The 25099-nt window shown below is 49.6% G+C and overlaps 1 protein-coding gene across 3 annotated transcripts in view; it reads right to left on the bottom strand.

Annotated features, from left to right (window-relative positions):
- CEP63 (centrosomal protein 63) overlaps positions 1-24667 on the bottom strand; it is an 802181-nt gene extending 777514 nt beyond the window's left edge. Inside the window, exon 1 of one of the 3 annotated variants that reach the window (XM_030217144.1) lies at positions 24374-24667. In XM_030217144.1, coding sequence (XP_030073004.1) covers positions 24374-24572 — 199 coding nt within the window. In that variant the 5' untranslated portion in view covers positions 24573-24667. The remainder of the gene's footprint in view (positions 1-24373) is intronic. The other 2 variants (XM_030217149.1, XM_030217147.1) reach the window with 2 other exon arrangements.
- Positions 24668-25099: the final 432 nt, after the last annotated feature.

The raw sequence follows: 25099 nt of genomic DNA, 5'->3' as shown, positions 1-25099 counted from the left end.
TTCCACGGTCCTGTCCCCTCCCTGCTTGGTGGGGGGGGGGGGTTGCTATTTGCTGCCAACCTAAGGAGACAGCGCTTCTGGCGTCCAGCAGCTAAGTCCTGTCCTGACCCACAGGCAGCTGGCGCTCCCTCATACTCTTTCAGTGACACACATTGACGGGCAACGGCGGGGCTGACGCAGCCACAGGCACTTACCTGGATAAACTTTGTATTGTTGACAAATGATATGAAAATACAGAGTTTAAAATTGCTGTTTCTACCAGGTAGAATCATTTTTAAAGCTGTTTTAGTGATATTTAATTTAGATTTCATGATATTCATATGTACAGATGGGTAGCTTTCAAATAAATTAAAAAGGTGTGCAGTAAGAAAACAAAAACCTTTTGTCTTTTACCTGTTAAGGCACAGTTTATCCAGTAGAAACAGCTTTAGACGTGTTTCAGATGGAAGAAAAAAAAAACGACAATGTGGATCAGCAGCTCCTAGGTGTGCTTGGTTTTGAGTGTATGGGAATGACGGCTGTGTTGTGGAGTGGAAACAGAGATTAACCTTGCTTACATTGTAGTTGATTGGGTCACTTCCACTCGTGTGTAGTAATCGTCCTGCTGCATGGCTAGAGTCAGAGAGGAGAGGGGGTGCGGTGGAATGGTGAGCGAGCGGCTGTGGAAGGGTGGGTGAGGGGAACTGTGGGCGGGGGGACGGTGTGCAGCAGCGATTTTGTTTGGTTTTGAGTGTATGGGAATGACGGCTGCGTTGTGGAAACAGAGATTAACCAATGGGCTTCCTTGATTCGTTGAGTGTCAGTGCTCCGCCCTCGACGTCATCACATTTGAAGCGAGGGTGGGGCAGACACTCATGGGCAAACCAGATATCTACACCACCACAAAGGGAGACGTTTCCGGCTTGCAGGTGAGGCTTCAACAGAACGTTGGAGGTGCGTTTTATATAGATAGATGATCTAGATATGAGAATTACTGAGGTAATTGAATTTGCTGATGACACAAAGTTATTCAAAGTTGATCACAAGAGGATTATGAAAAATTGAAAGAGGACCTTATGAGACTGAGCATCCAAATGGCACATGACATTTAATGTGAGCAAGTGCAATGTGACGCATGTGGGAAAGAGGAACCCGACCTACAGCTATGTAATGCAAGGTTGCACATTAGGAGTCACCGACCAGGAAAAGGATCTGTGTGTCATCATTGACAATATGTTGAAACCTTCTGCTCAGAATGCAGAGGCAGCAAAGAAAGCAAATAGAATGTTAGGTATTGTTAGGAAAGGAATGGAATACAAAAATGAGGATATTATAATGCCTTTGTATTGCTCAATGGTGCAACCACACCTTGAAAACTGTGTGCAATTCTGGTCACATCTCAAAATAGATACATAGTGGAATTAGAAAAGGTAGAGAAGACGACAAAAATGATAAAGGGGGTGGGCCAACTTTGAGGAAAGCCTGAAGCAGTTAGGGCTCTTCAGCTTGGGAAAAAGATGGCTGAGGTCTATAAAATAATAAGTGGAGTGGAACAGGTAGACGTAAATCGCTTGTTTACTCTTTCCAAAAATTCTAGGACTAGAGGGCACACAATGAAACTACAAAGTAGTAAATTTAAAACAAATCAAAGAAAATATTTCTTCACTCAACATGTACTTAAACTCTGGAATTCGTTGCCAGAGAATATGATAAAAGCAGTTAGCTTAGCAGGGTTTAAAAAAGGTTTGAATATATTCTTAAAAGAAAAGTCCATAAGCCATTATTAAGATGGGAATATCCACTGCTTATTTCTAGGATAAGCAGCATAAAATGTATTGTCCTGTTTTGGGATCTTGCCAGGTACTTGTGACCTGGATTGGCCACTGTTGGAAACATGATACTGGGTTTGATGGATCTTCGGTCTGTCCCAGTACGGCAACACTTATGTTCTTGTGACAAACATTCTCCATCCAAATCAGACTGCCTTCTGCCAATTTCACAGCACCTAAACAGCTTCGATAGTGTGTGAAAGTAGTGATTCCAATCATCTGGATCACACTCATAATGTTCTTTGTCCCTAGATCTCACTGCTGCATTTGATACTATTGATCATGGTATACTATTACAGCGCTTACATGATACAAGCATCTCTAACTCAGTCTTTAATTGGTTCCAATCCTATCTAACAGGCAGGTGCTACATTCTTCATTGTGGTAACTCAAGTTCCAGTCTAGATGTCCAAGATTCGGGGGTATATCAAGGTTCCATTTTATCCCCCACACTTTTCAATATCTATCTTGTCCTGCTTCTTACACAATCCCTCAGTCTCACAATGTTTGTTTACACCGACGACATCCAAATTCTCTGTCCTCTTAATTCCTCAGATTCCCAAGATATTTCTGGCACCAATAATAAATTCATACAAATAACCAATTGGATTTGTGACAGTCATTGTGTTGAAACTAGAGAAATCAAAGGTGCTTCCTTTTAGTAATCATCCCGACAGGCATTTAAGTTCCCCCATCTTTCTAAAAGACAATTCAGTTCCTCAGGTCACCTCCACCCATATTCTTGGAGTCTTACTCTGAGCTTACCTTTTGGCCACAAATTGGACAGGTAATACTTCGCTCTTTCTACAAACTTTGCCACATCAGTACTTTCTATATTACAACGTACCGCAATAAATATTCTCATTCATTCATTAATAATAACCCAACTGCTTTTGAACCTAACTGTAACACACTTTACAAGAGTATTTGGCTTAAAGATCTACAACAACTTCAATTAATACAGAACACCACAATTCGCATTATCTGTAAAGCTAGAAAATACAACCATATTACGCCCTTACTCAAAATAGCCCATTGGCCCCACATTTCTCATAGGATTACCTATAAAATCTTTCCCTGGTTTTTAAGACACTATCTTTGGGGGAATCACTTTGTCTCAACATCTAATTCATTACATCCCTTCTTGTTTACTCCGTTCTCTTGACCAAAATCGACTTCATACCCAGTTATAAAGAAATAATTCACAAAAACACTCACGCATCCATTTTTATAGTCCAAGGCCCACAATAAAGGAATTCATTACCATCCTACCTACAGCTCCAAACATCCCTTACACAGTTTAAAGTCGACCTCAAAACCTTCTTATTTAATGATGCGTTCAGTTAAACCATTTTTAAGCGTCTGTGTTCCCTCAGAACACCCTAGAAGAGACTTTAGTCTTCCTTATTGTGTTTCTCCCCCCCCCCCCCCCACACACACACACCCCTTTCCTATGTACAATGGAGTTCTACAGCCCTCTCTGACACTGCATCCCCTTGTCTGTGTTTGGAAGTTGTTCACATTATAATTTGAGTGCAAGCCACCTAAACAGTCCCCCTTTAGGCAGAATAGTAAGGTAAAATTATGTATCATACCTGATAATTTTATTTCCATTAATCATAGCTGATCAATCCATAGACTGGTGGGTTGTGTCCATCTACCAGCAGGTGGAGATAGAGAGCAAAGCTTTTGCCTCCCTATATGTGGCCATGTGCTGCCGGAAACTCCTCAGTATGTCGATATCAAAGCTCCATCCGCAGGACTCAGCACTTAGAGAATTACACCCACAAAGGGTCACTCTGCCCAGCTCACCACCGCCGAAACGGGGGAGGGGAATTAACCCAGCTCATCCCCACACAAGTGGGGGAGGGGAATCCGTCCAGCTCATCCCCGCGGAGCGGGGGAGGGACACCACCCCGCCGATGCGGGGGGGATCTGGCTTATCCTGCAACCGCAACCGCGGGAGGAGCTGACTGACCCTAACACCGCCAAAGCGGGAGGGGTACAAAGCTGCCCTACAGCCGCACGAAGCGGGAGGGAGCGCCGGCAGAATTTATGTCTCAATCCAGCCCCGTAAAACGGAGGGGAGAGGAATGCAGCAGCTCACTGTAACACAAACTCGTCTCAACTCTTGAAGAATCCAATTGAAAAAACTTGAACACGAAGTCCTCCTGAACAGGAACTGAAGACTAAACTTGAACCTGAAATGCAACCAGAATATAAACAGTACAGATATCTGGGAGGGGCTATGGATTGATCAGCTATGATTAATGGAAAGAAAATTATCAGGTATGATACATAATTTTACCTTCCATATCATCATGCTGATCAATCCATAGACTGGTGGGATGTACCGAAGCAGTACTCACCCAGGGCGGGACATAGAAATCCCTGACCACAACACTGAAGCTCCAAACCGGGCCTCCGCCCGAGCAGCCACAGTCAAGCGGTAATGCCTGGAGAAGGTATGGGCCGATGCCCAAGTTGCCGCCTTGCATATCTCTTCCAAGGAGAGGGACCCGGCCTCTGCCATCGAGGCCGCCTGAGCTCTAGTGGAGTGAGCCTTCAGCTGAATAGGCGGCACCTTCCCCGCGGCCACATAAGCCGCTGCAATGGCTTCCTTGACCCATCGTGCCACTGTAGGCTTAGCAGCCTGCAGACCCTTACGAGGACCTGCAAACAGGACAAACAGATGATCCGATTTCCGGAAATCATTGGTCACTTCCAAGTATCTGATGATGACTCGTCTCACATCCAGATATTTGAGAGCAGAGTATTCCTCTGGGTAGTCCTCCCTACGAAAGGAAGGGAGACAGAGTTGCTGATTCACATGGAAGCGAGAAACAATCTTGGGCAGGAAGGAAGGCACTGTGCGAATAGTCACTCCTGCCTCAGTGAACTGCAGAAAAGGCTCTCGACATGAGAGTGCCTGGAGCTCGGAAACTCTTCTGGCTGAAGTGATAGCCACCAAAAAGACTGCTTTCAACGTCAGGTCTTTCAGAGATGCCCTCGACAAGGGTTCAAAAGGCGGCTTCTGCAAGGCTCTTAGCACCAGGTTGAGATTCCACGCAGGCACCACTGAGTGCAGAGGAGGGCGCAGGTGATTAACTCCCTTGAGAAAACGTACCACATCTGGCTGCGAAGCCAGGGAAGCACCCTTCAGGCAGCCCCTGAAGCAAGCCAGAGCCGCTACCTGGACTTTAAGGGAACTGAGCGCCAGGCCTTTCTCCAGACCTTCTTGCCGGAACGCCAGCACTGAAGAAATTGGAGCAGTGAAGGGAGAAAGTGAGCCTGCTTCACACCACGCTGCAAAGGTACGCCAAACCCTGGCGTAAGCAGTAGAAGTAGAGCGCTTCCTCGCTCTCAGCATAGTGGCGATGACCTTGTCTGAGAAGCTCTTCTTCCTCAGACGCTGCCGCTCAATAGCCAGGCCGTAAGACCAAAGGGGGAGGGATCCTCCATCACCACGGGACCCTGATGCAACAGGCCCTGCTCCACTGGCAGCCGCAGAGGGCCGTCCACTGATAGCCTTATCAAGTCCGCATACCAGGGACGTCTGGGCCAGTCCGGACCCACCAGGATTATTCGGCCCGGATGCTTTGCCACCCGGTCTAGTACCCTGCCCAACATGGGCCAGGGCGGGAACACATAGAGAAGCTCCTGTGTCGGCCACTGTTGGAGAAGAGCATCTACTCCCAGGGATCGAGGGTCCCGTCCTCTGCTGAAAAAGCGCGGCACTTGGCAATTGGCCGATGACGCCATCAGATCTAGGCTCGGCCGGCCCCAGCGCTTCGTGATGTCCAAGAACGCCTGAGCCGATAACTGCCACTCTCCGGGATCCAAGGTATGGCGACTGAGAAAGTCCGCCTTGACACTCATTACTCCGGCAATGTGGGCCGCTGACAGCTGTTCCAGGTTCGCTTCCGCCCACTGGCATAGATTCATGGCTTCCTTGGCTAGAGGGGCGCTCTTGGTACCTCCCTGGCGGTTGACATAGGCCACAGCCGTGGCATTGTCCGACAGGACCCGTACTGGCTTCAACGCCAGTACCGGGAGGAACTCCAAAAGCGCCAACCGAATGGCTCTGAGTTCCAGGAGGTTGATAGACCACTTTGCCTCTGCAGGAGACCAGAGCCCCTGCGCTGTCCTTCCCAAGTAGTGGGCTCCCCAGCCCGTCAAAGAGGCGTCCGTCGTGACGACAATCCACTCCGGGGTCACAAGAGGCATCCCTGCAGACAACTTGTCTGTCTTCAGCCACCAGCTCAGCGCCTTGCGCACTGCTGGGTCCAAGGGAAGGCGCACAGCATAATCCTCCGACACCGGAGTCCAGCGCTGCAGCAGAGTGTTATAGTGGTCTCATATGAGCCCTGGCCCAGGGCACTACTTCCATCGTGGCCGTCATAGAGCCCAACAGCTGCACATAGTCCCAAGCCCGAAGCGGAGAGGCTACTAGGAACTGGTCCACCTGAGCCTGAAGTTTGACAATCCGATTGTCCGGCAGGAACACTCTGCCCACTTGGGTGTCGAATCGAACTCCCAGATACTCCAGGGACTGAGTCGGGCGCAGCTGGCTTTTCTCCCCGTTGATGATCCACCCCAGGGAGCTCAAAAGAGCAATCACCCGGTCCACAGCTTTGCCGCACTCTGCATAAGAGGGGGCTCGGATCAACCAGTCATCCAGATAAGGATGGACGTACTCCTTCCTTTCGCAGGAAGGCCGCGATGACCACCATTACTTTGGAGAAGGTCCGCGGAGCAGTAGCCAACCCGAAAGGGAGGGCTCTGAACTGGAAGTGTCGGCCCAGGACTGCAAAACGCAGAAAGCGTTGATGAGGAGGCCAGATGGGAATATGCAAGTACGCTTCCTTGATGTCCAAGGATGCCAGGAACTCCCCTGCCTTCACTGCCGCTATAACAGAGCGGAGAGTCTCCATGCGAAAATGCCGAACTTTCAAGGCCCGATTGACCCCTTTGAGGTCGAGGATAGGCCGTACAGAACCTCCTTTCTTTGGGACCACAAAGTAAATGGAGTAACGTCCCTTGCCAAGCTGATTTTCTGGCACCGGAACGACCGCACCCAGGCGGATCAGATTTCCAAGGTCTGCTGCACTGCCACAGCTTTGACCGGAGACTTGCAGGGAGAGAGTACAAACCAGTCTCTTAAGGGTCGGCAGAACTCTAGCTTGTAGCCGTCTCTAATGACTTCCAGCACTCAAGCGTCTGAAGTTACCCTGGTCCACTCGCCCAGAAACGAGGACAGGCATCCTCCAATCTGCACTGGGCCATGGACCAGGACCCCGTCATTGGGTACGAGACCCTGGGGGAGGACCGGAGGGCGCACCTCCGGGACGGCGGTCTCTGCGAAAGGAATGCTGCTTGGGGGAGAAGTTCCTCTTGAAGGAAGAGGGGGCAGAGGAGCCCGACTTGCCCGGGCGGTACCAACGGGCTTCCTGAAACCGTCCTCTGGAGATACCGGGGCGAACACTGGCCCGAGCCCTGACCTCTGGTAACCTCTTGCCCTTAGACGTGCCGAGATTGGTCACAATTTTGTCCAGCTCGACCCCAAAGAGCAGCTTGCCTTTAAAAGGCAACTTAGCCAGGCGGGACTTAAGAGGCGTGGTCAGCAGACCAATGTTTCAGCCAAAGCCAGCGCCGCACAGAGACTGTCTGAGCCATACCTTTAGCCGAGGCTCTCAAGACATCATACAGTAAGTCTGCCAAATAAGCCAAGCCCGATTCCAGGGCCGGCCAATCAGCCCTCAAGGAAGGATCCGAGGGGGAAGCCCGCTGCACAACCGTCAGGCACGCCCTGGCCACATAGGAGCCGCAAACTGAGGCCTGCAAACTTAAGGCAGCCGCCTCGAAGGACGACCTTAAGGCCGCCTCCAATCTTCTGTCTTGGGCGTCCTTTAGGGCCGTGCCACCTTCCACCGGCAACGCCGTTTTCTTAGTCACCGCAGTGATTAAAGAATCCACGGTAGGCCAAAGAAAGGCCTCACGTTCACTTTCAGGCAAAGGATAGAGGCGGGACATAGCCCTAGCCACTTTGAGGCTCGCTTCCGGGACATCCCATTGAGCCGAAATTAAGGTGTGCATGGCATCATGCACATGGAAGGTTCTAGGCGGGCGCTTCGTCCCCAGCATAATGGCGGAGCCAACAGGGGCTGAGGGAGAGACGTCCTCTGGAGAGGAAATCTTCAAAATGCTCATGGCCTGCACTAACAGGTTGGGCAAATCCTCTGAGCGAAAGATCCGCGCTGCAGAGGGGTCATCCGCTCCATCCGAGCGGGAATCCGTCTCCTCCAAGGAATCCCCAAAGGACCGTTGGGAGAACTCAGATACGCTGCCCTCATCTACATCAGAGGAGACAGAGTCCTCTAAGCCCTGGGAATCCACCCGAGGGCGTTTACTTCCGGGGGCCTCAACCCCTTTGTCGGACAAGGGAGAAGGGGCAGCGTTTTGCATAAGGAAGGCCTGATGCAGCAGCAAAATAAACTCGGGGGAGAAACACCCCAGACTGTGTACTTCAGCAGCCTCGGGCCACAGCCCTAGACGCACCCTCAACCGGCGCTCGCAAGAGCGGGGGAGAAACATGCTGCGCATCCAAGATGGCGTCCGGTGCGACACTCCGCGAAGGAGCCGCACGGGAAGAACGGCGCTTAACTTTAGCCGCTTTTTTGCCGTCGCCCAAATCAAGGGCGGCCATGGCATGAACGTCTCCCAGCTCAAGGGCGGCCCAAGAAGAAGCCGTCCGAGCAGAGTGGCCGGCCAAGATGGCGGAGGCGAGCAGCGGGGGATGGGCGTTTATGGCGGGAAAAACCGCCGCACCGGAGGAAGACCCGGGACACTGACCGGCCTCCAAACTGACACCCAACAAGGGCGAATCAGACTTTAAAACCCCAGCATCCCCGCTAGAAGCGCACACGCGGTCCGGGGAGCGATTCTTCGCGCCCTCGCCCTCCGACGCCATAGGCCACGTGGAGATCGATCGGGGAACCCCCTGCCCGCTATAAAAAGGTAAAAATTACCTGCTTCTCGCTCCGAGCTGTAACGACCTGGTGTCCCAGTGAGTAGCTGCAATAAACGTTTATAGAAACGTCGAAATAAACGCCCTTAAGGACGTCCAAAATGTTTTTTTGTTTTTTTTTAACGGAGCCAGCGGGAGGGGGGAGAAAAGGAGGGACCTGGCGCCACCAGGTTTGCACTTGCTCAAGAAGAGCCCTCAACCCCAGGTACTCAACAAAACCTAAAAATTAGGCTTGGAGACCTAGCCAGAGCTGCTGCTGTGTGTGACAACCACCTGCTGAGATAGAGAACATACTGAGGAGTTTCCGGCAGCACATGGCCACATATAGGGAGGCAAAAGCTTTGCTCTCTATCTCCACCTGCTGGTAGATGGACACAACCCACCAGTCTATGGATTGATCAGCATGATGATATGGAAGTACTAATAAAACTTGTACTGTAAGAAAGGACCCATACCGCCTTGCACTCCAAGAGAAGAGAGAATCCCTGCAAGGAATTCCTGATGGTTCTCAGTTCCAAGCAATTGATCTGCCATGACATTTCCACCTGAGACCACCAACCCTGAGCTGCCTAGCCCAGGCAGTGGGCATCCCATCCAAAGAGATTGGCATCTGTGGTCACCATCATACAGTGTGGCAATCCAGGGGAGACCCCTCTACTCAGGTTGCCCAGGATCAGCCACCAACAGATGCTGAATTTGGCCAGGGTCGACCAAGGTAGTTTAAAATTATACTAGTTGGTGGACGTGGGCAACCAGTGACTGAGCAGGGACTGAAGTGGCCACATGTTGAACTGCGCCCAGGGAAGCACATCCAGGGTGGAAGCCACGGTTCCCAGAACTTGCATATAATCCCACACCCAAGGAACGGAAAGCTGAGGTAGGTTGGACACCTGGAGCAATCTTCTGCTGATGAATATCAAAAATGACCCTGAGATACTCGGACTGAGAGGGAGTCAGATGGCTCTTGGAGAAGTTGATCACCCAACCTAGCAGCTGAAGACGACTAACCACTCTGCCATCACCTGTATACTTTCTTGCAACAACACTCTAGTCAGCAGATCACCCAGACAGTAACACATTCAAATTCCCTCACATCACAAGAAGGCCACGACAACCATCATCACCTTGAAGAACATCCTTGGGGCTGGCATTAGTCCAAAGAGCACTGCCCAAAACTGAAAATGTTCCCCGAGCACCAAGACGCAAAGGAAGTGTTGATGAAAAGGCCAAATTGGAATGTGAAAATATGCCTCCTTGAGATCTAGGGGAGGTAAGAAACTCCTCTGACTGAACCGAGGTGATCACAGACAGACCTCAAGGTTTCCATCCAGAAGTGCTTGATCCTGAGGGCCGTGTTCCTGTGCTTGAGGTCGAGCACCGAGCAGAAGGCTTTGCCTTTCTTGTGAATAATGACATAGATGGAGTAGCACCCCAGGCCTCTCTCTGCAGGAGGCACAAGCTGCACTGCCTAAAAATGAAATCTTGCAACGTATTCCTGACTGGCAAAGCTTTGGCAGGAGCTTTGCATGGGTACTTCAAGAAGAAATCTGCACACAAACAACTCCAATTTGTAGCCATCTCTGGTCATGTCCAAGACAAGGCTAACATAGGAGCTTCTTTCCTATATCGTGGCTGTCTGCTTCGACAGGAACGCTTGGTTCAAAAGACTTCCTCCATTCATTCTTAGAGGCATTGGATGCATATACTTTTTGCAACAAAAACTGGACCCCTGAGACAGGCGTTGTTTTACGCCGAAACACGGCCCGTGTCGGGTCACTTGTCAATAAAATACTCCTGTTGTCCCAGTCTTGAAGGCCCAGTGTTGCTTTTTTGTTTGTATACTTTCTGTGTATGCTGTATACCCTCTCTTTTTGCTTTTGCTGGAAAGGGCTTAGACAGCAACTTCAGTGGCTGGAACATAAGGACAGCGCTGGACAGACTTTTACGGTCTGTGTCCCACAAATGAGAAGACGAATAGACTGGAGTGGACTTCAACGGCAACTCCAGCAGTTGGAACATAAGGATAGGGCCAGATAGACTTCTGTGGTCTTTGTTCCAGAAACACGAAAGACCATAATCAAGTATATAATATCACATTGTCTGCCCTTAACAATTGTCTGTTAAGTGCTTCAAGTCACTGATCAAGATGTGGCTTTTTTTTAACAGGACTATCCTACTTAGTCCTCCAGATCCTGTCATACCTCGTGTTGAACATCTCTATTTACCTGTTTTTAATATTTTGTGTCTGGATGGTCTTGGATGAATGTCTTTGCTTTTGATAATATGGAGTTCCTTTCCTGTGTGTTAATTTTTTTAGTTTGTAAACCACCTAGCCCTGCTAGTCAGATTTGTGCGATACAGAAATTTCCAAATTAATAAATATTCACAACCCACCTATTTGAACATTTCTAAGTGGCCCACAATCATACACTCATTAATAATAAAAACAAATCAACAAAATACAGCAATACAGAACATCTAAAATAAAATTAAAAAATTACATTTCAGAAAATGCTGGCTATATAAATATGTTAACTTTTTCCAAAAAATTAAATATTTTGCTTGGAACGTATTTCTGCTTTAAGAAAATTCCAAAGTTATAGTGCTGCAACCAAAAATGGTTAGTTACATGTGATTATCTTAAGATCAACAGACACAGGGATGGTAGAAAGTGGTGATAGGGAAGAAGCTGGAAACTACAGGCCAGTAAGCCTCACTTCAATTATTGGAAAAGTAATGGAAGCGATGCTGAAGGAAAGGATAGCGAATTTCCTAGAAGCCAATAAGTTGCAAGATCCGAGACAACATGGTTTTACCAAAGGTAAATCGTGCCAAACGAATCTCATTGAATTATTTGACTGGGTGACTGAAGAATTAAATTAGGGATGTGCTATAGACGTAATCTACCTAGATTTCAGCAAAGCTTTTGACACGGTTCCCCACAGGAGGCTCTTGAATAAACTTGACAGGCTGAAGATAGGACCCGAAGTGGTGAACTGGATTAGGAACTGGTTGACAGACAGACGCCAAGAGGGTGGTAGTGAATGGAATTCGCTCGGAGGAGGGAAAGGTGCATAGTGGAGTGCCTCAGGGATCGGTGCTGGGACCAATTCTGTTCAATATATTTGTGAGTGACATTTCTGAAGGGTTAGAAGGTAAAGTTTGCCTTTTTTGCAGATGATACAAAGATTTGTAACAGAGTGGACACCCAGGAGGAAGTGGAAAACATGAAAAAGGATCTGCGGAAGCTAGAAGAATGGTCTAAGGTTTGGCAATTAAAATTCAATGCAAAGAAATGCAAAGCGATGCACTTAGGGAGTAGAAATCCACGGGAGACGTATGTGTTAGGCGGTGAGAGTCTGATAGGACCGACGGGGAGAGGGATCTTGCGGTGATAATATCTGAGGATCTGAAGGCGACGAAACAGTGTGACAAGGCAGTGGCCGTAAGTAGAAGGTTGCTAGGCTGTATAGAGAGGGGAGTGACCAGCAGAAGAAAAGAGGTTTTAATGCCCCTGTATAAGTCGTTGGTGAGGCCCCACCTGGAGGGTAAAATTATGTATAATCATACCTGATAATTTTCTTTCCATTAATCATAGCTGATCAATCCATAGACTGGTGGGCTGTGTCCATCTACCAGCAGGTGGAGATAGAGAGCAAACTTTTGCCTCCCTATATGTGGTCATGTGCTGCCGGAAACTCCTCAGTATGTCGATATCAAAGCTCCATCCGCAGGACTCAGCACTTAGAGAATTACACCCACGAAGGGACACTCTGCCCAGCTCACCACCGCCGAAACGGGGGAGGGGAATTAACCCAGCTCATCCCCACACAAGTGGGGGAGGGGAATCCGTCCAGCTCATCCCCGCGGAGCGGGGGAGGGACACCACACCCGCCGATGCGGGGGGATCTGGCTTATCCTGCAACCGCAACCGCGGGAGGAGCTGACTGACCCTAACACCGCCGAAGCGGGAGGGGTACAAAGCTGCCCTACAGCCGCACGAAGCGGGAGGGAGTGCCGGCAGAATTTATGTCTCAATCCAGCCCCGTAAAACGGGGGGGAGAGGAATGCAGCAGCTCACTGTAACACAAACTCGTCTCAACTCTTGAAGAATCCAAGTGAAAAAACTTGAACACGAAGTCTTTCTGAAGTAACTGAAGACTAAACTTGAACCTGAAATGCAACCAGAATAAAAACAGTACAGATATCTGGGAGGGGCTATGGATTGATCAGCTATGATTAATGGAAAGAAAATTATCAGGTATGATTATACATAATTTTACCTTCCATATCATCAAGCTGATCAATCCATAGACTGGTGGGATGTACCGAAGCAGTACTCACCCAGGGCGGGACATTGAAATCCCTGACCTCAACACTGAAGCTCCAAACCGGGCCTCCGCCCGTGCAGCCACCGCCAAACGGTAAGCTTGGAGAATGTATGAGCCGAAGCCCAAGTTGCCGCCTTGCATATCTCTTCCAAGGAGACGGATCCGGCCTCTGCCATCGAGGCCGCCTGAGCTCTCGTGGAGTGAGCCTTCAGCTGGATAGGCGGCACCTTCCTTGCGGCCACATAAGCCGCTGCAATGGCTACCTTGACCCATCTTGCCACTGTAGGCTTAGCAGCCTGCAGACCCTTACAAGGACCTGCAAACAGGACAAACAGATGATCCGATTTCCGGAAATCATTGGTCACTTCCAAGTATCTGATGATGACTCGCCTCACATCCAGATATTTAAGAGCAGAGTACTCCTCTGGGTAGTCCTCCCTATGAAAGGAAGGGAGACAGAGCTGCTGAATCACATGGAAGCGAGAAACAATCTTGGCCAGAAAGGAAGGCACTGTGCGAATAGTCACTCCTGCCTCAGTGAACTGCAGAAAAGGCTCTCGACATGAGAGCGCCTGGAGCTCGGAAACTCTTCTGGCTGAAGTGATAGCCACCAAAAAGACTGCTTTCCACGTCAGGTCTTTCAGAGATGCCCTTGACAAGGGTTCAAAAGGCGGCTTCTGCAATGCTCTTAGCACCAGGTTGAGATTCCACGCAGGCACCACTGAGTGCAGAGGAGGGCGCAGGTGATTAACTCCCTTGAGAAAGTGCACCACATCTGGCTGCGAAGCCAGGGAAGCACCCTTCAGGCGGCCCCTGAAGCAAGCCAGAGCCGCTACCTGGACTTTAAGGGAACTGAGCGACAGGCCTTTCTCCAGACCTTCTTGCAGGAACGCCAACACTGAAGAAATTGGAGCAGTGAAGGGAGAAAGTGAGCCTGCTTCACACCACGCTGCAAAGATACGCCAAACCCTGGCGTAAGCAGTAGAAGTAGAGCGCTTCCTCGCTCTTAGCATAGTGGCGATGACCTTGTCTGAGAAGCCCTTCTTCCTCAGTCGCTGCCGCTCAATAGCCAGGCCTTAAGCCCAAAGGGGGAGGGATCCTCCATCACCACGGGACCCTGATGTAACAGGCCCTGCTCCACTGACAGCCGCAGAGGATCGTTCGACTGAGAGCCTGATCAAGTCCGCATACCAGGGACGTCTGGGCCAATCCGGACCCACCAGGATTACCCTGCCGGGGCTTTGCCACCCGGTCTAGCACCCTGCCCAACCTGGGCCAGGGCGGGAACACATAGAGGAGCTCTTGTGTCGGCCACTGCTGGAGAAGAGCATCTACTCCCAGGGATCGAGGGTCCCGTCCTCTGCTGAAAAAGCGCGGCACTTGGCAATTGGCCGATGACGCCATCAGATCTAGGCTCGGCTGGCCCCAGCGCTTCGTGATGTCCAAGAACGCCTGAGCAGATAGTTGCCACTCTCCGGGCTCCAAGGTATGGCGACTGAGAAAGACCACCTTGACATTCATGGCTCCGGCAATGTGGGCCGCTGAAAGCTGCTCCAGGTTCGCTTCCGCCCACTGTCAAAGATTCATAGCCTCCTTGGCTAGAGGGGCGCTCTTGGTACCTCCCTGGCGGTTGACATAGGCCACAGCCGTGGCATTGTCTGACAGGACCCGTACAGGCTTCAACACCAGTACCGGGATGAACTCCAAAAGCGTCAACCGAATGGCTCTGAGTTCCAAGAGGTTGATAGACCACTTTGCCTCTGCAGGAGACCAGAGCCCCTGCGCTGTCCTTCCCAAGCAGTGGGCTCCCCAGCCCGACAAAGAGGCGTCCGTCGTGACGACAATCCTCTCTGGGGTCACCAGAGGCATTCCCGCAGACAACTTGTCTGTCTGCATCCACCAGCTCAGCGCCTTGCGCACTGCTGGGTCCAAGGGAAGGCGCACGGCATAATCCTCCGACATCGGAGTCCAGCGCCGCAGCAAAGATTGCTGAAGTGGTCTCATATGAGCCCTGGGCACTACTTCCATCGTGACCGTCATAGAGCCCAACAGCTGCACATAGTCCCAAGCCCGAGGAGGAGAGGCTACTAGGAATTGGTCCACTAGAGCCTGAAGTTTGAAAATCCGATTGTCTGGCAGGAACACTCTGCCCACTTGGGTGTCGAATCGAACTCCCAGGTACTCCAGGGACTGAGTCGGGCGCAGCTGGCTCTTCTCCCAGTTGATGATCCATCCCAGGGAGCTCAAAAGAGCAACTACCCGGTCCACAGCTTTGCCGCACTCTGCATAAGAGGGGGCTCGGATCAACCAGTCGTCCAGATAAGGATGGACTTGTACCCCTTCCTTTCGTAGGAAGGCCGCAATGACCACCATTACTTTGGAAAAGGTCCGCGGAGCAGTAGCCAACCCGAATGGGAGGGCTCTGAACTGGAAGTGTCGTCCCAGGACTGCAAAACGCAGAAGCGTTGATGAGGAGGCCAGATGGGAATATGCAGATACGCTTCCTTGATGTCCAAGGAGGCCAAGAACTCTCCTGCCTTCACTGCCGCTATAACAGAGCGGAGAGTCTCCATGCGAAAGTGCCGCACTTTCAAGGCCCAATTGACCCCTTTGAGGTCGAGGATAGGCCGGACAGAACCTCCTTTCTTTGGTACCACAAAGTAAATGGAGTAACGTCCCTTGCCAAGCTGACTTTCTGGCACCGGAACGACCGCGCCCAGGCGGATCAGATTGTCCAAGGTCTGCTGCACTGCCACAGCTTGACCGGAGACTTGCAGGGAGAGAGTACGAACCCGTCTCTTAAGGGTCGGCAGAACTCTAGCTTGTAGCCGTCTCTGATGACTTCCAGCACCCACGCGTCTGAAGTTATTGTGGTCCACTCGCCCCGAAACGAGGACAGCCGTCCTCCAATCTGCACTGGGGCGTGGACCAAGGCCCCGTCATTGGGTACGAGACCCTGGGGGAGGACCGGAGGGAGCACCTCCGGGACGGCGGTCTCTGCGAAAGGAATGCTGCTTGGGGGAGAAATTCCTCTTGAAGGAAGAGGGGGCAGAGGAACCCGACTTGCCCGGGCGGTACCGACGGGCTTCCTGCAACCGTCCTCTGGAGGTACCAGGACGAGTCTAGCCCGAGCCCTGACCTCTGGTAATTTCTTGCCCTTGGACGTGCCGAGATCGGTCACGATTTTGTCCAGCTCGACCCCAAAGAGCCACTTGCCTTTAAAAGGCAATCTAGCCAGGCGGGATTTAGAGGCGTGGTCAGCAGACCAATGTTTCAGCCAAAGCCACCGCCACGCAGAGACTGTCTCAGCCATGCCTTTAGCTGAGGCTCTCAAGACATCATACAGCAAGTCTGCCAAATAGGCTAAGCCCGATTCCAGGGCCGGCCAATCAGCCCTCAAGGAATGATCCGAGGGGGAAGCCCGCTGCACCATAGTCAGGCACGCCCTGGCCACATAGGAGCCGCAAACAGAGGCCTGCAAACTTAAAGCAGCTGCCTCAAAGGACGACCTTAAGGCCGCCTCCAATCTTCTGTCTTGGGCGTCCTTTAGGGCCGTGCCACCTTCCACCGGCAAAGCCGTTTTCTTAGTCACCGCAGTGATTAAAGAATCCACGGTAGGCCACAGATAGGCCTCACGTTCACTCACAGCCAAAGGATAGAGGCGGGACATAGCCCTAGCCACTTTAAGGCTCGCTTCCGGGACATCCCATTGAGCCGAAATTAAGGTGTGCATGGCATCATGCACGTGGAAGGTTCTAGGCGGGCGCTTCGTCCCCAGCATAATGGCAGAGCCAACAGGGGCTGAGGGAGAGACATCCTCCGGAGAGGAAATCTTCAAAGTGTCCATGGCCTGTAACAACAGGTTGGGCAAATCCTCTGGGCTAAAAAGCCGCGCTGCAGAGGTGTCATCCGCTCCATCCGAGCGGGGATCTATCTCCTCCAAGGAATCCGCAAGGACCGTTGGGAGACCTCAGACACGCTGCCCTCATCTACATCGGAGGAGACAAAGTCCTCCAAGGCCTGGGAATCAACCCGAGGGCGTTACCTCTGGGAACCTCAACCTCTTTACCAGACGAGGGAGCAGGGGCAGCGTTTTGCATGAGGAAAGCCTGATGCAGCAGCAAAACAAACTCGGGGGAGAAACCCCCCAGACTGTGCACTTCCGCAGCCTGGGCAACAGCCCTAGACGCACCCTCAACCGGCGCTCACACGAGCGGGGGAGAGACATGCTGCGCATCCAAAATGGCGTCCGGCGCGACACTCCGCGAAGGAGCCGCGCGGGAAAAAACGGCGCTTAACTTTAGCCGCTTTTGTGCCGTCGCCCAAATTAAGGGCGTTCATGGCATTGTCTCCAACCTCAAGGGCGGCCCACGAAGAAGCCGTCCGAGCCGCGTGGCCGGCCAAGATGGCGGAGGCGAGGAGCGGGGGATGGGCGTTTATGGCGGGAAAAACCGCCACGCCGGAGGAAGGACCGGGACATTCATCGGTCACTAAGCTGTCACCCTCAAGGGCGAATCAGGCTGAAAAACCCCCGCATCCCCTTTAGAAGCGCTCCAGCGATCCGGGGAGCGACCCTTTGCGCCCTCGCCCTCCGACGCCATATGCCACGAGGAGAAGAATCGGGGAACCCCCTGCCCGCTATAAAAAGGTAAAATTACCTGCTTGCCGCTCCGAGCTGTAACGAACTGGTGTCCCAGTGAGTAGCTGCAATGAACGTTTAAATAAACGTCAAAATAAACGCCTTTAAGGACGTTTTTTTTTTTTTTTTAACGGAGCCAGCGGGAGGGGGGAGAAAAGGAGGGACCTGGCACCACCAGGTTTGCACTTGCTCAAAAGAGCCCTCAACCCCAGGCCTCAACAAAACCTAAGGATTAGGCTTGGAGGCCTAGCCAGAGCTGCTGCTGTGTGTGACCACCACCTGCTGAGATAGAGAACATACTGAGGAGTTTCCGGCAGCACATGACCACATATAGGGAGGCAAAAGTTTGCTCTCTATCTCCACCTGCTGGTAGATGGACACAACCCACCAGTCTATGGATTGATCAGCTTGATGATATGGAATAGTGTGTTCAGTTCTGGAGGCCGTATCTTGCTAAGGATGTAAAAAGAATTGAAGCGGTGCAAAGAAAAGCTACGAAAATGGTATGGGATTAGAGTTACAAGATGTATGAGAAGAGACTTGCTGACCTGAACATGTATACCCTGGAGGGAAGGAGAAACAGGGGTGATATGATACAGACGTTCAAATATGTGAAAGGTATTAATCCGCAAACGAACCTTTTCCAGAGATGGGAAGGCGGTAGAACGAGAGGGCATGAAATGAGATTGAAGGGGGGCAGACTCAAGAAAAATGTCAGGAAGTATTTTTTGACGGAGAGAGTGGTGGATGCTTGGAATGCCATCCCGCGGGAGGTGGTGGAGAGGAAAACGGTAACGGAATTCAAACATGCGTGGGATAAACATAAAGGAATCTTGTTCCGAGGGAATGGATCCTCAGTAGCTTAGCTGAGATTGAGTGGCATAGCCGGTGGTGGGAGGCAGGGCTGGTGGTTGGGAGGCGGGGCTAGTGCTGGGCAGACTTATACGGTCTGTGCCAGAGCCAGTGGTAGGAGGCGGGGCTGGTGGTTGGGAGGCAGGATAGTGCTGGGCAGACTTATACGGTCTGTGTCCTGAAAATGACAGATACAAATCAAGATAAGGTATACACAAAAAAGTAGCACATATGAGTTTATCTTGTTGGGCAGACTGGATGGTCCGTGCAGGTCTTTTTCTGCAGTCATGTACTATGTTTTTTTTTTTGTTTGTTTTTTTTTTACATTCATTGATTTAATGATGAATTGATAATGAGTGTGACTATTGGGCAGAGTGGATTATTTGCTGTCACTTATTATGTTACTATTAATCCTCTTTGCTCCCAGGCTGGTGAACAGACCTCAGCTCTGACACAGGCACAAGAATCAGATGTCACCTGACCTACTGGCGAGTGCACGTCGCGACCTCTCAGCACACAGTGCCAGTGAATCAGACAAATCTTATATGTGCGCACCAGAGTGTTGCAAGTTCCAACTTCCATTCCTTCCTTGCCTACAGTGCTGTGGCTCAAATCCAGAAAGAGACTGAGGGAGCTGACTGGAATTTTCTTTTATGTGCCATTAAATTCTTACAGGGATGGGTTAAATTCTTGCGGGGACAGGTTGGGATGGGTTACATTTTTGCAGGGATGGGTGGGGATGGGTAAGATTCCAGCAGGGACGGGTGGGGATGGATAAGATTTCTGTCCCCGTGCAACTCTCTAACCCAGACTTCTTGCATAGTAGAAGACAAGGGACGCCTGTCCTCATGAAAGGACTGCTGCTTCTCTTGACTGAGAGGTCAACATCAGCCTCTGAAACAAGCCAGATCTACCCAGCATGTATTGTCTCACTTTCCGAAAATGGGAACAAGACTGGAATGAAATGGAGCCTTAAATTTATCTAGTAAATGTTGGCCCTTCGACTCTCCAAGATCCTAAATCCTCTCAAAGAGAAGCTTCCTCCAAAAGGGAAGGCAGGCAAGTCTGGACTTCAAGGCTTTGTCTGCTGCACAGTGCCAAAGTCAGCTTCTTGGTCTAAGTGCTAAGGAGATCTCCTTAGCAGAGGCCTGAATGAGACTATATAACATGTCCGCCAGATAAGCCAAACTGGCCTGTACAGAAGGCAAGGACTCAACCAAATCTTCAGCCATAGTGGCTTTTGAACCTAACTAATGCAAGCACGGGCGGCATAGGAGACACAAACCTGGCCTGCACACACAATACTACAACTTCAAAGGAGATGATCAGCAAGGATTCCAGTCTCTGATACTGGACATTCTTAAGGGCTGTGCCCCCCTCAACAGGAAGTGTAGTCGTCTTGGTCACAGCAGTGACCATAGAGTCCACACCCTGGGTAAACATAAGGTCTCCAAATCCTGAGCTGGAAGAGGATAAAGCCACGATATCGCTCTAGCTACCCCTCAATCCAGCATCAGAGTACTCCCACTGCACAGAGATGAGCACCTGCATGGCCACCGGAATATGGAACACCTTAGAAGGCTTCTTTGTACCCATCATTGGTTACAACATAGCCTCTGAACTGATGGGTTTAGAAATGAGGGATGGCAGTTCCTCCTTCCTGAATAGCCTAGCCGCCATGTGATCAACCCTCTCTTCTGGTGGGAGTGCACCCTCCTCCAAGGGGTCAGCCAGCAAAGGGCACGAGGCTTGAGAGAGAGGAATCAGAATCATGGTCAGAAAGAAAAGATAGTTCATCCAACTTCCTCTGACCCTCTAAGCGAGCCCATTTTCACAGCTGGTCAGAAAATGCCACTGGAGGAACTGAAGAAGGCTTTTTTTTTTTTTTTTTTACAATTGTACCCCGCGCTTTCCCACTCATGGCAGGCTCAATGCGGCTTACATGGGGCAATGGAAGGTTAAGTGACTTGCCCAGAGTCACAAGGAGCTGCCTGTGCCGGGAATCGAACTCAGTTCCTCAGTTCCCCAGGACCAAAGTCCACCACCCTAACCACTAGGCCACTCCTCCACTCCTGTGAGGCTAAAAGCCTCTTCAATAAATAAGCCTGGTGCATTAAAAGAACAAACGCAGGGAAAAAAAGGAGTTTGCAGAGTCTCCTGACCCACACTTAGTCCAGGCAAGTTACCCACAGGAAAAGAGCCTGCAGACCGAGAAGGTCCCAGCAACGGATTCCCTGAAGAACAGTGCATCAGCGCTTCAAAAATGACCACTGCAGGTGAGCAGTCCGAGTGAAGTACTGAGGAGGCAGCCAAAACTTCCCCCCATAGCTCTTCACTCGACCCAGGCCCTATCTTTTGCTGCCAGACCAGATGACGAGGGACTAGCAGAGGGAGTTCATTTACATACAGTGTATCTACCAGACGCTGCTCACTGACCTACACCGGGAGCGGCACTTCTCTTTCTGCAGGGGCTGCCATAAAGAAAACAATTCAAGGAAAGATGAAGACTTACAGCCCACAAAGCTCCCAGACTAAGTTCGCTGGAAGAGGCACAGCTGCAGAGAGACAGGTGTGCAAGGTAAACTGATCAAAGTAAAACTGCTCTTTTTACCTTCTGGCTTTTTTTTTTTTTTTTTTTTTTTTTTACAAGAGGAAGATGATTTTTTTTTCCCCAACTGAAACGTCAGGAACACCGGAAAAATAAACAAAGGCAAGCAACAAGGGTGGGGGACCTGGCACCACCAGGTGTACCCCAGCCAAACAGGTGGTCACAGCCTACACCCCTAGCTCAATTGAAACCAGGGGATAGGTCAGGAGCCAGCACCACTCAGAGACCTGTACAGGTTATGTCTATCCACCTGCTGAGATAAGAAAGAATACTGAAAAGGGCACTGAACAGGACCTTTTATGGTACAGCTCTTTCATTCTATCACCACCTGCTGGTAGATGGGCATAACCCACAATTCTCTGGATTGATCTTAATAGAAAAACATAGCTTAATAGCTAAAAACATAAGGGCAAACTGATTCTTATTCAAAAAGTACAAAAGATTTTATTCCTCCTCATAAAAGTAATAAGGCCACTGTAAGACACAAGCCAGGTAGTCTGATCCTAATGTTAGGAAAATGAATAGAAATTCTTAATAAAGAATAAAAAAATATATATCATGCAAACTGGTTCATAGGTTCTGTTTGAGATGACTTACTCTGGTAAAACCAATCAGTAAAGCTTTTCAAACTGTCCTGCACAAAATGCAGGAGGTTCATAAAGAAACTGAGTAGCTTACAGATATGGCCATAGATAGTCTACTGAATTTGAAACAAGTTGAAAGGGTTGGCCTATAAGCTCAGTAGCAGTGATGCGTATTGCTGTTTGTTGGAATGGGTTCAGTTTTCTGCTCAGGTCTTTTCTTCTCATGGTTTTCTGCAAATAATGCAGAAGCAGCATTCATAATCCCTAAGGATTTGGGGGGGGGGGGGGGTGTAAGAATAGAGGGAGATGATACCAAGTGGCTGAATACAAGACCCATGTTTACAGAATTATATGAACAGTTGCGGCAATGGCCTAGCTAAAGTAGATTGAAAATAAATGTAAATTAAAGATGAAAACCCAGATAGTATTTAACAAAGTCTTATGGCATGAGATCACAGCCCTGGTTTTAACTGACTTGGAAATCACAGAGGAGCAAGAGGAAACTAAGAAAAAAACAAAACAAAACTGGTTGAAAGACAAACAGCAGAAAGTGAATGATTAAGCAAAGTTCAGGATAACTTTGCTAGGATAGGTTCAAAATTTTTTTTTTAATCTTTGTGAATGATATTGCAGTAAGTGCTTATGAATCTTGTGGCCATGACCCCATGAATGAAGCCAAATAAAACTGTGACCCCCCCTCCCCCAGTGCAGAAAAATGATGCACCTATGAAGAGTCCACCCAGGTCACAACCCCAAACATGGGCTTTGTGACTCCACCCACAGTTTGGGAATCTCCACAATAAGATTAGACTTTTTGCAGATGGTACTAACATGAGTGTGTAAAAATATTCAGAAAATTTGGTGTCCAACTAAAAATTTTTATGAACCAGGACACATTTTCCTTGCTCTTTCTCTGGACTTTGTATTTGATTATTTTGTTTTGGTGATTTTTCTGCCTTATTTTAGGGACAGAGCATGGTGTGTTTATGACAATGCAGGTGTTTTATGCATATTAACACTTTTCATTAGGCAAGAAGCTTATTTGCTTGCTGAAGGGTTTGTTTGGTTTTTTAAACCTCAAGTTCAGTGGTTCCCAAACCTGGTCCTGGAGACATCCCAGCCAGCAGTGTTGCCAGGTGGGCGGTTTTACCGCCCAATTGGGCGGTTTTCCGCGACCCGCCGCGGGTAATTTTTGCCCGCGGCGGGTTGCGGTTTTTTGGGCTGCTTTTTGGGCATTTTTTCGGCCGCGGGGGGCGGGGTTAGTGATGTTTTGGGCGGGGCCGATGACGGCAGGGGCGGGGTTGATGACAGCAGGGGCGGGGTTTGGGCTGGATTTAGGCTGGTTTGGGTGGGAAAAAAAATTTTCCACCTGGCAACCCTGCCAGCCAGTAAGATTTTTGGGATATCCACAATGACTGGCTGGGGTGCCTCCAGGACCAGGTTTGGGAACTGCTCTAGTTCAAAGAATATAACTGCCACCTATCTCTGATCCCTCCCTAGTCTCCAGTTCTTCTATGTTTTATACCTCCCCTCTGCCACCCATGAAGTTTTCCACCTTCGCTAACCCCTTCCACAGACCGATTTCCAATTTCTTACTCCAGTGGAGGTTTGGCCTAGTGGTTAGCGTGGTGGACTTTGGTCCTGGGGAACTGGGTTCAATTCCCACTGCAGGCCCAGGCAGGTCCTTATGACTCTGGCCAAGTCACTTACCCCTCCATTGGCCCAGGTACAAATAAGTACCTGTAGATAATAGGTAAGCCCCATTGAACCTGCTATGAGTGGGAAAGCGCCGGGTACAAATGTAACAAAAATAAATAAAATCCCCAGCTTCTCCAGGTCCTTTAGTTTCACCCCATCTCATCAAATTCAATAGGTGCGATATACCGCTCTTGTAGCAGCGGTCACGGAGGTTTAACAAACATACTAGCTTAAAAACAAAGAATCTACAATTCTTAGGGAGAGAGGGGGCATACAGATGGGGCGCCGGATCCCAAAGTCAGCAACCAATCAGCAAAACAGCAGCAAATCACAAGCTAAAAGCATCAAGAAATAGGTTTCGAGGTTGTTTAAAAAAACTTAACAAGCGAGCCAACCGCACGCAGAGGTGAAGATAAAGTATCCTATAGGGTGGGGCCAATCACATCTCTCACCCCATTTTTCTAGTCTCACATACCATAATCTATCCAGCACACTCCTACAAATACAAAGATTCCAATGGGGATCATTTTCAATGCACTTAGACTTACAAGGTTCCATAGGTTACTGTGTAACTTTGTAAGTCTAAGTGCTTTGGAAATATGTCTAAACGCATTCCAGGAACAGGGAACCGATCTCTCCGTTTACGCTCTCCTCGCGATCCGGCACCTGTCCCGCAAACTCCCCCCTCCCCAATAATCAACCTCATACACCAACAAACACAATCCCCCAGTTTTTCATCTCCGATGTCTTGTCCCATCCCCTGCAACACAACTCCTCTCTCTTTCTAAAACTAGCTTAGCATCCAGCGAGCGCGGACCCATCTTACCAGAAACAGGATGTTGCGTCACAGGAGAGCAGCAAGACACCCAAAACGTGGTTAGCAACGTGGTTAAATTGAAGACGGCATGAGGTCGAACTGTTGAAGCAGACTCAGCCCTGTCTCCCCGCCCGCTGTGCATCCGTCTTACCCGTACACCCAAAGCAAACAAAGATAACTGCTGCATCCACGTTTTCGTTGGTAGCATTTTTATTTCATCTCATATATTTTCCAACATGCCGGATTGTGCAGCATACAGATGTACAGTGTACACAGAGGAAGTATCAGTTTCATCGGTTAAAGTACGAATTTGTTCTAGATTGTAATCAGTGTGCCATTCGGCAGGTCTGGCGTTGTATTCCTGTATAGATGTTTTCACTTTCACCTAATAAAGAGCCAATAAAACAGACATCGTGTTATCAGAATCAGGTGCTCAACATTCAGAGTTTCTATTTATAAGTAAATAAGTTTTTTAACACCTTAATTAGGTTGAAACCTGAGAGCATTTAATTTTTTTTTTCCTGTGCATACCTCAAAAGAAGGAGATGGTATGTGGGAACTTGCTCCTTTGTTTTGTGGAATGCAGTGGCATATTTAAAAAAATGCACTTCAATTTTTTTATTACTGCTATTTCAGACAGGTATTGACTACCACCAGCTGCCTTTCAGGTGCTATGGAGGACTTGCAGCACATCTGTATATCCTTACAGCCTTCTCCGGGGTGACTCCCAGGTCC

Source organism: Microcaecilia unicolor, chromosome 10 (genome assembly GCF_901765095.1).
Source record: "Microcaecilia unicolor chromosome 10, aMicUni1.1, whole genome shotgun sequence".
NCBI lineage: Eukaryota > Metazoa > Chordata > Amphibia > Gymnophiona > Siphonopidae > Microcaecilia > Microcaecilia unicolor.
This window is presented reverse-complemented; position numbering and strand designations above follow the sequence as displayed.